At 41.9% G+C, this 13,299-nt stretch overlaps 1 protein-coding gene across 1 annotated transcript in view; it reads right to left on the bottom strand.

The window, feature by feature from the left end:
* cacna1ia (calcium voltage-gated channel subunit alpha1 Ia) overlaps nt 1–13,299 on the bottom strand; it is a 109,174-nt gene that overhangs the window by 31,666 nt on the left and 64,209 nt on the right. The window contains exons 10-20 of the mRNA XM_061845985.1: nt 10,938–11,089; nt 10,597–10,782; nt 9,072–9,189; nt 8,839–8,994; nt 8,007–8,097; nt 7,234–7,388; nt 5,405–6,133; nt 4,443–4,543; nt 3,666–3,789; nt 1,859–1,927; nt 179–357 (exon numbers count right to left, since the gene is read on the bottom strand). Coding sequence (XP_061701969.1) covers nt 179–357; nt 1,859–1,927; nt 3,666–3,789; nt 4,443–4,543; nt 5,405–6,133; nt 7,234–7,388; nt 8,007–8,097; nt 8,839–8,994; nt 9,072–9,189; nt 10,597–10,782; nt 10,938–11,089 — 2,060 coding nt within the window. The remainder of the gene's footprint in view (nt 1–178; nt 358–1,858; nt 1,928–3,665; nt 3,790–4,442; nt 4,544–5,404; nt 6,134–7,233; nt 7,389–8,006; nt 8,098–8,838; nt 8,995–9,071; nt 9,190–10,596; nt 10,783–10,937; nt 11,090–13,299) is intronic.

Raw genomic sequence — 13,299 nt, 5'->3', positions numbered from 1 at the left:
CACAAACCATGAATGACATTTGCAGATTTTTCTCAATGTTGTTTGAATGTCATAAAGAACATTGTCACATTTCCAATTACCATAGAAGCTGTGAAAGTGCACTGATTCAATTTGTGCGACCAAAAAAATATAATTATCATATTTATTAACTTGAAAAATGTGGTTGCTTTTACTGCACCTGAGAGGACGCAATGTTCTCAGCAGACGGAGGACTCTGAGCACACCCAGGATCTTCGCCCCGCCAGCCATCGACACGACAATGTCAATTAAAGACACGAAAACCAGGAAACCATCCAGAATGTTCCAGCTGCTCCGCAAATATGCCTGCTCCCCCATGTACAGCCCCATGGAAACCACCTGGGGAGGAGGCGAGAAGAAGGTAAGGAAGGTGAAACGTACTCTTATGGAACACAGATTAAGTTTGGCAGCTGCAAACAGGTAGAGCCGTATTCTCTTTGTAGACAAACAGCTCCTTAGTATAAACCTGTCAAATTTGAGCAATAGAGCAGAATCGCACAGGAGCAAAAAAGACATCTGTAGAGGAAAGACATCACCAAAACAATTGTCAAACTACAGAAGGCAGAGAAGCAGTGTCAAAAAGTTTGGGTTGCGACCCACTCACAGACGCAAACATCTCATTATTGTGGATTAGGTGACAGCGTAACTTATATGTCAGTTTCTTGAGCTTTGGCATATGATATTACTCCTGGAAAGAAGTAGTAAAGCATCTTATGAAAAACGTATTTAGAGATCAAAACAAATGAGATTATTAGTGAACAAGTGTCGGTCAGTTCGAAGCAGTAGCAGGCTGTATATTTTGTACACGTGCTCTTGATTCCACAACTATCACGTAGAAACCGTAAATAATCAACCAAAGCGATACAACAGCACTCAACTGTGATGGCTACCGCTACTGATTCTGAGTTACAAAACTGCACAAAGCAAGGTACATAAAGAACTTGAGAAAACTGACTTCATTCTCAGTGAAAGAAGCCTCTTTAAATTTGACCACATTTTCATTTCTGTAATGGTAAATAGTCTCAATACTTTTGTATTGCGCATACGACGGGGGTGACATTGAGTTCAATATGGACACACACAGCACCAGCACCATTTTGGATGCCAATGGGAGCCAACAGAAGGGGGCAGGCGGGGGGTGGGGTGGGGGGGACTTCAACTGACATTTGAAGGTGTTTACTTCAGTGGGATTGCGGGAGCTTGTGTTCGCACATCGGCACAAACATCATATATTTGATTTCCATCCCACAAAGTGGCAAAATGTGAAATCGGTTTCTGATTTAAAGACACAGGACATCTGCACGTGGCTATCACTTAGTTGCGTATTGCGCCCAAGGAAAAAGCACTGGAATATCCAGCAACATGGTGACCACTTCATCAAGTGGTGTCTTTTACTTTGCTGTTGCTGCATCTTGTACACTAACACTAAACTCAGCAGTGGCATCCTGCAGAGAGATAAATGTTATACACACACACACACACACACACACACACACACACACACACACACACACACACACAACGCGTGTTATTTAGAGACACAAGGCTCAGACAGACAGAGACGCAGAGGGATACATGTATAGCTCGGCCGGGGGGCTGACAAGTCTGTGGCTGCTTGACGGCGCGTGATTGGTTAATAATTGATTGTGGGAGTGCATAATGGATGGCCCACTTGTGCCAAAGGATCACAGAGAAAACAGAGACTATCAGTGGGAAGTGGAAGGAGGAAACGAGGGAAAAAAAATGGGAAGAATTAACCGTGTGCGCACGTGTACGCGTGGTCGTGTGTGTGTGTTTCGGGGCCCACTGCGTGGAATAGAGAGACATAGTAAAATGTTACCTTGAGTGTCATCTCGCCCACAAAGATGGCAGTAAAGATGTAGTTGGATATGGTGAGAAACACCCTTTCCTGAATTTGAAGAGACAGGCAAACAACAACAGAGGTTGACAGTCAAATAAATATGACACATTGGGACAAGAAGGAGTGGTAAAGCATTCCTTACGGCTCCTTTTATATCATGAAAGTTAATTTGCCTTGAATCATCGTAGAAAAAAAACTATAGGCAGAAGCGGGAGCTCCAATGACACACTCATCAGTTTGTTGTCATATAATTTTTGTAGGGTTTTGTAAAAAAACAAAACAAAAAACAACAATGCGCTTTAATTTGTTGATTTGGCAGATATAGAGCTCATGCACGTGATGTCACCATTTTCACGGCGCCAAATTGCCTGTCAAACAGAGGTGCTCGACATTGAACCGGAGGAGAATATTTACAATACCCGAGACCTGTTGTGCTGTTGGTTGTCACAACAGACGAGACAGATAATTCAAAGAGATCATTCTATGGAATACCATATTCTTCTCAATCTCAAATTCCCAAAAAGTATTTATAATGCCAAGTTGGCTCATTTGAGAACAATGCGTGTAAAAAAAAAAAAAAATGTCTGTCGCAGAGGTTTACGGAGGTTAAGTGTGACTGCAATCGCTTCCATGTACGTTCCATGGAGACGACTCCGTCCTCTTTTTTTTTCCCAATCATAGTTATTGAATGCGAGTTTGTGTAAAACCAGGGGTCGTTTATTTAAATATTGGTATTTGTATTGAATACCATCTGAAAAGATCGATGGATTCCAGCAAAGGTTTACGTGTTGCTGAACACACTTCTGCGTTCCCAAGCCGTCAAAACCGTCACTATGTGGGATTTATTCCTGATGAGAACAGATCCAGCAACAAAGTATTTGTATGGGTCCAGATTTTTATACACTTTCAAACTTTTCCGTGTAAATCTCGACGACTTTCTCACCAGATCTATGTGGATATTCAGTTGTCCAAGACAAGCAAAAGCGAATTAACAGTCCAATATCTTATCGGCGAAATCATCGGTTTGGCATTAAATACGGGTCCTCTATGCTGAGTTTATTTAATTTTTCCACGTACCGTCGTTTATTTTCATCTTCTAAATGTCTGACGGTGTCGGACAAGGCTCTGGGCGTCGTGCTACAAGACATATTTCTGTGTTGTCTCCAACCGACTTAGCATTGAGCAATGCTTAGCTTGACCGGCAATATGGAGAGGTAAACTAAAGTCACGTGATTTTATGACGTAGGTGCACGAGCTCTATATATACCATTTTTAATGAATGAATGGAATTAAAACCATGCTGAGCTACTTTGAAATGTGTCCCTGTGGCGGGAATTCATACATTTGACTGGAGCTGGAGCGGGAGAGTCTATACCCTGATGCCAGTAAAGTGTACCATTCAAACCCGATAGGACCTACAAATCATAGAAAATCACGATGCCCTTCACCAAGCAGCTTACATTTTTTTCACGATATGCATCATAAAAGTTGGATTTGGGTTGCAATAATAAGGCCACCTAATACTAAAAGCATTCACTATCTTTTGGTTCACATTGAATTTACTGTATGAGAAAAAAAAAACTCTCACTTGATCAGCCAAATTAAGAAATACATATCTTATTGTCTTGTTATAAGAAGTATAGGTATTTTTACAAACAATTAATAGTTACAACTACACTCACTTTGAATGTGCTGAAAAAAAAATCCCAGAGAGAATTTTTCGTATGACTTCCTCCTAAATAGTCTTCCAGTCATACATGAGCATGCAAACAATTAATTCATTTACCAAGCTGCCTTGGAGGATCTTGGGCCTCTCGAGAGCTACTGTGATGCAATTGGAGAAGATGAAGGCCAGCACCACGTAATCAAACAGCTTGTGTGCGATGATGGACTGGCAGATCTGTCGAAACCTAAACCAGGCAAAAGTAAAAAAAAAAAAAAAAATAAAAGTCAGACAGGACAACAGTGAGCAAAAACAGGAAATGCAATTCTTGTTTTACTCTAACTCCACCTGTTTCAATACAATTAAATCCTCCCTTCAACAAATTATGACACATTGTTAAGCCCCTGCCTGCTGTTGCGGTGCAGAATAGTGAGCAGCACATCAAAGAGATACAATGGGATGAAATATACTGAATGCACGTTTCCAAATTTGGCATGCGGCACTGTTTGTGCTGCCCAAAAGCAATTAAATAAGCTCACAGCAATGCATATTGGAATGGAAGGAAAGAAAATGAACTAAATGAAAAGAATAATCAGTTTTACAACCCGTGTGGCAACATTTCAATGCACTTTATTAAAGAGCTGCATCTTTTGAAACCACCAAAGATGATGCAGGATATTAAAAAACCCCTCCCGTGACTATTTCGTGAAATGGCAATCGATACTCTAATGGAGTCTCAATCCTCTCTTTTGATAAGATTGGAGGGTGGTGTTGGGGGGTGGGGGGGGTTGGTACAATTTATTTTTTTTTAGCTGTGAAATTTCCTGGGGCTAATTTGAATCAACCCACACAATCGAAACGATGCGCGGGTGTGAATTTAGGCGGATGATGGCGACTCACTTGTTCTGTGGAGAGAAGAGAAAAACTGACCAGTCCCCTCTGGTCTCGCACCAATCTGGCTTGTGCGCCTCCAACATCTTTTGGACGCGGAAACACAAGCTCTGCGACAGAAAATACATATCAACCTCATTCGTCAAAGAGACTGAGATTGCTTCTACCCCCTGGTTTAAATTATTCACAGAATTGAAACATATAGAAACAGCTCGGCGGATCTAGCAACATTAGCATCTGTATAGCACTCTTCCCCGCTGTCTAAATAGTCCTTTCTAATTAACCGTGTTTCTCTTGTACACAGCCTTATTTACAATGGAAACAAAAGCGCTCTCACGGGGCCTGGTAGAGAAGAAGTGCCGAGTTTACACAAAGTGCTTGGAAATCCTACACATGAGAGCAGCGGATTACCGCATGTGTAAATTGTGGGTACTAAAACACAAGAGTTAATGGCTGGGTTACTGACGAATATGGTGGTTTGTGTTTCTTTGTTCAGTTCAGATTCCATCTGTGGAATTAGATTCTGTTTGATGTCAGAAATAACCATCCAGGCATCTTCTTTCTATACTGCTTATCCCCTTTGAAATGATAGAAGGGAAGGGGGCAGCTGAATAAGGTCTAACTACTCGCTAGTCATTCGAAAGAACCATACGTGTGAATCACTAACTTCCATTGGTCCATCGGGAATATCCTTGTGGGAAAAAGTGAGTGTCCTTTGAGAAGATACCATAGATAACCCTTCTAGTTTGTTAAAGGCCCCATGCCATCAAAATCAAACTGTTTCTAAGACTACTAAATGGCAGTAACTCTGCTTTTTTTTTTTAAAAAAAAATCATCTTATGTTCCCTATTAGTGGCAGAATGCTTGGTGAGTTTAAAGATATGGAATGATCCAAATGTGACAAGATGATCGCTTGGCTATCGGAAGCCGCCACAGAGTATAGTATTCCACTTGTACAAACAATAACTTACATAGTCAAGCTCATCATCCATGTCTTCTTGCCCCTTGCTACGCGTGTTCACCTGAGGAAAAACCTCTGAAATCAGTCTTTGGTGGTTTGTCCTGCTAGCCTGCTCAGTCTGATGTTTAAGAGGTGGGTGGAGAAGCTGTGCCAGGGAAGTCTTGCCATTACAGTCTTGGTGCACTCCCCCGATGATGCTCAGACTCTCAAAGCCACCCTCGCCACCGATAACCAACCCCCCAGAGAAGCTCTTCCTCTGGTGGGCGTGCAGCACTGCGGGGGACACAGGACGATGTGATAGTGGAGGTGGATATGGGGCCCCGGGGACCTGTAGCAGGTGCGGAAGCTCGAGGGATAAAGCCCGACGGTCCCTCCTGGGTACAAAATGTCCCTGGAGGAGAGGATGCCGAATATGAAGAGTGTGAGAAGCAACAGCCGGAGGTGAGAGTAGGCTTTCCTCCTCATCTGGGTGTATGCTGTGGAGATGACGGTGTGGGGATGAGGAGGCACGGGGACCTCGGATACGGAGACTTCCGCCAACGACCCCTCCCAGGCCTCCTAAGCCGTAGCCATAGAAAGTCCTGGCAGAAGTGGCGGTGAAGGCTGGACTAGCTGAGGGTGATGAGGATGAACAGGGGCGGCCTCCGATCAGGCTGTTCCAACTGGAGCGACGAGCCCATGAGGCCTGAGGCTGGCGGGGCAGTGGGCGACCCCAGTTGTGGTAACTGCGACCTGGATACTGAAAGAAAAACAGATGTTCCTGAGACTTTGAATACTGAAACAATAGTACAGACAAAGCACATATTTGTATGTAGACAGTTTACGGCGATTTTAATGGAACCAAGAAGTTCCGTAATTTCCGGCCGATAAATCGTGACTTTCTTCACACGCTTTCAACCCTGCAGTTTATGCGGTGATGCGGCTAATTTGTGCATTTGTTTTCTAACGGCCGCAAGGGAGCACTCGAGCGGAAAAGGTAAGAGTGAGACCGGTGGAATATATGTGCCGAGGAAGTGACTCATACCGGTCCGGCCCAGTTAGCGCTGCGCTAGCGTGTTACTGCCGTGTTTCAGTGATTTTTACCAGTATGTTTTTTTTTTAAACCCGCCCCGTTAGCCCGGCGCTCGCGTTAAACTCTCTGTGTACTATCTTTCTTCGTAAATATCTCGTGTTTCAATATGGGTTTCAATGTGGGCACGTGTTTTTACACGGCTGCGGCATATGTATGTACCAAATGGTATTTCCTGTATAAATGTACTGCGTGAAGCTTATAACCATTTGCGCTCTGTAGGCCAGGAATGACGGTATATGGAGCTTCCCTGGAGCTCTTAAAGCTTCTGCCCCCTAATAAGATTTTTTCCTTTTTTAATATTAGAGCATGTTTGAGGAAAAGTCCTACCAATTTTTCCGAGGTCAGAGACAACCGGTGATTGACAAGGAGACCTGGTTCGCAATAGCCACTTTATGTAATCTATATAATTGTTCGAAATATCTCGGAAATCAGACGGATTAAGATTCAGCAAGAACTAAAACGGTTTTACCCAACCGCCTGTTGATTAACTAATTAACTGTGCCTCAATACTTTGAGCCACGTAGTGTATTTTTAATCACCTAAATGCCCTTTTTACTTGATTAAATAGTTGCCCTTGCAAATTTCAAAGCCGCGAAAAACCCAATGATTTGCAGCACAAGAAAGTCTTTCATAGAGCTGCACAAAACTGTAGTCAGCAATGGTTTAGCATAATATCAAATAAATATATTGTACTGTGCATCATATTAAAGCCCAAAAAAGTCAAGTGTTTCAAAATATTTGTTGCTCTGTGGGTCTTGTTCAATTACCGCAGCCCTCTGGTCCAGGTTGGCCCTGCCAAGGGAAATAGCACTGTTCTTCCTCGACCCGAGAGCAAAGCTGAGCCTCTCTCCAGGAAATAGGCTAGCAGGCAGCGGGCCCAAGTCCAAGTGTCCATTCGGGGTCAGTGTGCAGATCTTTGGGTCTGTAAGAAAAGGCCAAGTTCCATGAATGTAAGAGCCAGAGACAGTGTGAAAACATTGAGTCGACATTTCTCTTCTCCTTTTTACCTCGGCGTTATTGCAGATAGGCGAGCTGAATTTAAACTCCATTACTTTCAAGAATACATTTGCTAAGATGACATAATAGCCGGTTAAGAAGGCCACAGGAAGGTTTAATCCAAGTTGAATCACCTCGAAAGAGCCAGAAATGAGCTTGTAATGGTGATACCCTGCCAGCAGGTTGTCCAATCTCTAAATAGTAAACACTTTAATGCGCTGCTACATGCTAATTTATTGAGTGTGAAGCTTTGGATTTTGCCAGGAGGGAGAAAAGAGAAGAGCCGTGAATAAAAATTTCAATTGTGCTCTCTCGACGGGAAAAAGATGCTAAGCTATGGTGAGAAAACGGAGTCAGAACTAAACAAGAGCAGTATGTGTTGGTAAAAAAAAAAAAAATTACTGGAGTGCATATTTCTGCCATCAAATTTGAGTACAAAGGGAAGAAGTAGATAACTATAACACCATTGAAAAGAAATATTTATTCTAATTGTTATTAATAACAGAGGCCACTGTTTGAAATATTGCAATATTAATAATAATACCTGAGAGGTGCAGAGAGTCCTTCTGCTTATCATTGTCTTCAAAATTACAGGAAGACCTGTCATCATCGGAGTAAGAGCGGTTTGCATCTCCCTGGAGAAGAAAAATGACAGAGAGGCATTGATATGTACAACGTTGTCATCACAAGCTAACTAAAAAGTGTCATCGTTATACTGGTCTTTTGCTCATTTAACTGGTCAGTTTTGCAAATGATCTTACTTCCAAGAGAGGGAGTCACGAATGTGGTAGGAGTGCGAAATATTTTTTTTTTTAAAATACTGTTTTACAGATAAGATTGAGATCTATTTGTTGATTGAATACAAAAGACAATAAAGGGCATAAGGGTTGCAAAACGACCCGATCAGATTTCTGTGTTTGTGATGACAAAGTTCATCGCCCTATTATAAAAGAACATAGAAGATATTTCAAATATTATAATATTTGATGAAGGAGGAAATTAGGAGAGTTACTTAGAGGAAAGGTCTTTTTTAAAGAGGGAAAATTTGGATAAATATTATGTCCAAAACATTTCAATATTGCATTTCCAGCACTAAGTGTACTTACATTATATTTCTGGAGTGACACTCATGCTAATTAAAAGTGTTCAGTAGAAATGAAACACGGTGTGACATTTTTTTTCACATATTTCCTATTAACAAACTCCTAAGGTTTTCTCTCACAATCAATGCAATATTCAGAATAACCATTTTACAAACCACCTATGCAATGTTACAGCTTTGAATTGTGCATCAAACCTGCATTAATGAGCAAAGAATTAATGACTAGGAGTCAGTAGTTGTGAAATCCTGTTGTGAAAAGATGTACTGTGCTTACCTCAGCTTGAAAGCCCTCAACCAAGATGGCCACCAATAAATTGAAGAGCACATAGTTTCCAAAGGTCATCAACGCGACAAAGTAGAGGGCAGCACAGGGTGAGGTGGAAGCCATGCCATTGTACAACACCATGTTCCAGTCCTCCTGAGTCAGAATCTACAGGCCAGTATACACACTGTGAATAATACATTTTTTTCAACAAGAATATATGAATCGCTGTTAAACATCTGTACCTGAAAGACAGTGACGATGGCCCACAGGAGGGAATCAAAGTTCTTCCTGTCAGGCACGGTGTCTCCTGCATCTGTCTTCAGACTGAACTTGCAACCAAAGATGTGCATCCCAAGGATACTGCAACAGAGGAAACATTTTAGGAATCTAAATCTCAATACTCTTCCTCGTCTATATTCTTTTGTTGACTGTTTTCTCATTGTCAATTCTTTGCTGAATCTCAGTAGCTATTTTTAAAAACCCAGTAAATTGATTTGTTTCAAGATAATTTCCGGAAAACATTTGCGAAGACTCAGATGCAGAGAAATAGCGCTGAATTGTTTTTCATCATTTCAGTTTTCCTGATGTGTTTGGGGTGGCTACAACAGCGCAGTTAGCTAGCTAGCTTTTCTACAGCTAGCAATGTGTTTTCCTTGGCTGCCACAAGCTATTTTAAGCCCCAAGTGGTATGTATTTTCTGCAATTTAGTATAATTTAATATGTTGGAATGCAAAGCATGTGGGGTTGAGTACGAGCAAGAAGTACACGCGCAAATGTTTTTTATGTAGTGTGAAACACAGGCTGAAAGACGTGACGGGTGATATTTTTTAATAAACTTTCCCTGAAGTTGGCCTGTTATGTGAAGCCACACACCGAAAGAACACCCAAATACGGATGTGATACGTATATTTTCTCAGCTAAAAAAATGGGGATGTGCTAGCATAACAACGATGTGTAGTATTTGATTGTCAGTTGACGCTTGAACAGGGTGTAGGTTGAGTTTATTCAGTGAACACACCCACAGCTTTTGACAGCAGAGAGAAAGGCTTGATTTGGCTCTCCTCAGTGATGTGTCAAATTTACAAGACATTTATGTTCATTTTACCGCTCATTAAAAGCCCATATTATTTAGCGCATGTTATGCTCCCCATAGGTACCATTCGAGTAAAAATGAACAGAATGGGAAGGCTGTCCTATAATAGATTTCCAAGTTAAAATATTATAAAGACTTGGATGATGGACAATTTTCAAGGTCAAGTGGTCACAGCAAGTTACCCCGCTCTGTGGGCTTAGTTGAGATTTCTATGTGTGGCAACTTCCGACTCCCTGTTGTCCCTCGGCTTAAGTGCCAAAGTGTCTTTCAAATTTTATAGCAGTTTAGTTCTTTACAGTCTGCAGACAGTCAAATTAGCAAGAACATAATCGTAACTTTTATGGTCCAAGGAAAGCAAGTGGAGCCAAAGAGAGAATTGCTGAGACGTACAGGACTTTGGGAAACTATGATATGGCACTTTAATAATTGATATAATCCTACTGTTCTGCACACTGTTTTTAGGCCTTTGTACGTCGACTTGAACTGTTCTCCAACTACACAGGACTTTAATATTCTATGATCACAAAAATGTTATTTTGCATTGCAATTAATTGCTGCTTTGAAAGGCTCTTAAGCAAGATATGACAATATGAAGATATCTGTACACCCCCCCCCAAAAAAAAAAAAAAAAAACACTAAAGCACAAGCAGATACTTGATGGAGCCTTTTGTTACCTGAAGATGAAGATGAAGAGCATGAGCAGCATGCAGAAAGTTGCCACGTTGTCCATCGTCTTCATCAGAACCACCAGCTGACGCCTCAGGGCGGGCATGAACCTGACCAACTTAATGACCCGCAGCAGTCTGAAGGTCCTCAGCACTGACAAGCCACCATCAGCCTGGCCGATAATCTCACACACACTGCAGAGCGTCAAACGTCCATTGGGTTGGACATAAGAAGACAGAGGTAGAAAGTCAGAAGGTAGAAGTAGAAGAAGGCTAAAATCTTTAAAGACTCAGGTTAATGGGTGAGAGCTAGGTAGTAGTTCATAGACCAAAGAAATCTCCTTCAAAACCTGATGATGACGATGATGCCATCGAAGATGTTGTAGGGGTTCCTCAGGTAGTCAAAGAAACCAAAGGCCGTCAGCTTGAGGATCATCTCCAGGGTGAACATGCTGGTGAAGACAATGTTGCAGATCTCCAGCACATTCGTCAGCTCCTCTGGCTGGGCATTGGAAACACAACAAAACACTAAACAAAGAATGCAACATCTGAGAAAGGAGCCAGAGATGAGATGATTGGATGGGTCAGGTCATCATAATATGATCGGCATTTGACTCTGTTTGAGAGATTAAATTAACCTTGCCCTCACTAACGTTTTTTTTCCCCCCAAATATTGTTTAGCATTTCTGTCTACAATAATATTGTTCTACACCACTGACTGTTGTTGTTGTTGTTTTCCTTTCGGCTTGTCCCTTTCGGGGTCGCCACAGCGTATCATCTCAGATGAACGCATATATATGTTTGGCACAATTTTTACGCCGGATCCCCTTCCTGATGCAACCCTTCTCAGGGAGTGGAGGCCCCAGTGGGATACGAACCCACAACCCCTGGTTTACCAATCCAGTGCTCTAACTATACAACCAAAATTATAAACACAGCATAGGGCATTGATATCGGAATTGAAGTCTGCTCACCGCTGACGTCATTTTTTTTTTTAATATATTGTCAACCAGCTATCCGTTTAACCCATTGCGTTCCACCCCCAAATGCATGGTTCTTGTCGCTGACCCAATCAAAATCAGACACCGTCACTGACCCGCAGACAGCCAGAACCCACAGACATTCAGCTCCAATCCACACCACAGCACTGCAGGGTTGCTACTAGATGTTAATATAATAATAACAATAATAGTATAAAAAACGCAGGAGGTTGCAGTGCTTTACATTTGATTTGTAGCAACCCCGCTTGTGACTGTGTTAGATGGACACAACACCCTCCTCACCTGTCGGTTTCTTCAAGGCGACCCTGTTGCTCAATCCAAAACACGAGATTGAGGATTAATCAACTTCAAGCTAGAATTGTCTAACTGTAACACTGTAATTTAATTATCATGTCAACCCATAAATCACTTCTAAAGAATCTCATCAGATTGTGTAGGTGTACCTAAAATTGTGGCCAGTAAGAAAAACTCAAATGTATTAGTGGTTGTATGAGGGAAGATCATATCCGGAGACAACAAGAGGAATATGAGGCTTGACGTGATATGGAATGGCAAAGGCACCACAAAACATTTCATTTCCTATTCTGTTTGCTGTATGATATGTACACACTTGCTTTATGGAAGCGTGAACGTGTGTTGTGCATGACGCGGATCACAAACCTCCTCTGATACCAAAGGCTTCCACTTTCCAATTCAGCAGACAAAACAAAACAGCCAACAAGCTGCGACAAAGTTGGCGGCGCATGTCAGAGGAAAAGAACGCTCACACACCTCCATCCACCCTTTAATCCGCTTTTTCCTCCCAATCTATCTTCATCCCCTCCAGTTCCCCAACTCCCCTTTTGCTTCCTTTTTCCCCCCTCTTTCTTCAAAGTCTCATTATCAAGGATACCTATCTCTTCTAAATCAATATCCTCGTGTCGATCACAGTGGGAGAGAAACCTGGTGGAGGGGGTCAAGACGAGAGGAAAGGAAAGAAAAAATAGTGGAAGCGAATCAGGGCAAATGCAACGAGCTCAGTTGCAGCAATAATGTTAAGTAAAAAAACAAAAAAGTCTACTGAGACTACTGAGCACCACAGAAGCTGATCCATTTATCTGAAAACTGTTTGATAATACATCTGGAATGTTCCAAACATGCACTCTATCCAAATAGGACACATTGCCAAAGTCGTGTCCCCTTGCGGCTTGTGACTGCAGTGTTTTGGCTAATGGCATGTTGGCTTTCGCATGCGACCAAAAAGCCAGAAAAACACTCCATAACACACAAATCACATTTGCCATTTATGCTCACTGAATAATTATTTTTGGTTTGTTCATTTTTGTTCATTCTATTCATTTTCAAAGCGAATGAAGCCGGAAATTTTTAACGACCGTCCATACTGTATGCCCAAAGTGTCTTGTAACGATTTGGAGCTGATCCAAAATAGGAAATCTGTGATCATTTCAGAGCCAGCCTAGTGTTTGATACAAGTTACGTGTGTTACGAATGGTCACGTGTAGCCCTCACAAAAATCACAACTCTGTGTGTATTGTATAATAAAAAAGATTCCGTTTCACACTGAACTGCATTCAATCTTCTTCTTCTTCTTCTTTTCCTTTCGGCTTGTCCCGGTTAGGGGTCGCCACACCGCGTCATCTTTTTCCGTCTAAGCCTATCTCGTGCATCTTCCCCGCTAACACCCACAGTCTTCATGTTCTCCTTCACCACA

This window comes from Syngnathoides biaculeatus, chromosome 16 (genome assembly GCF_019802595.1).
Source record: "Syngnathoides biaculeatus isolate LvHL_M chromosome 16, ASM1980259v1, whole genome shotgun sequence".
Classification (NCBI taxonomy): Eukaryota; Metazoa; Chordata; class Actinopteri; order Syngnathiformes; family Syngnathidae; genus Syngnathoides; species Syngnathoides biaculeatus.
Note: the sequence above shows the minus strand (reverse complement) of the source record. Positions and strands in the feature narration are given on the sequence as shown.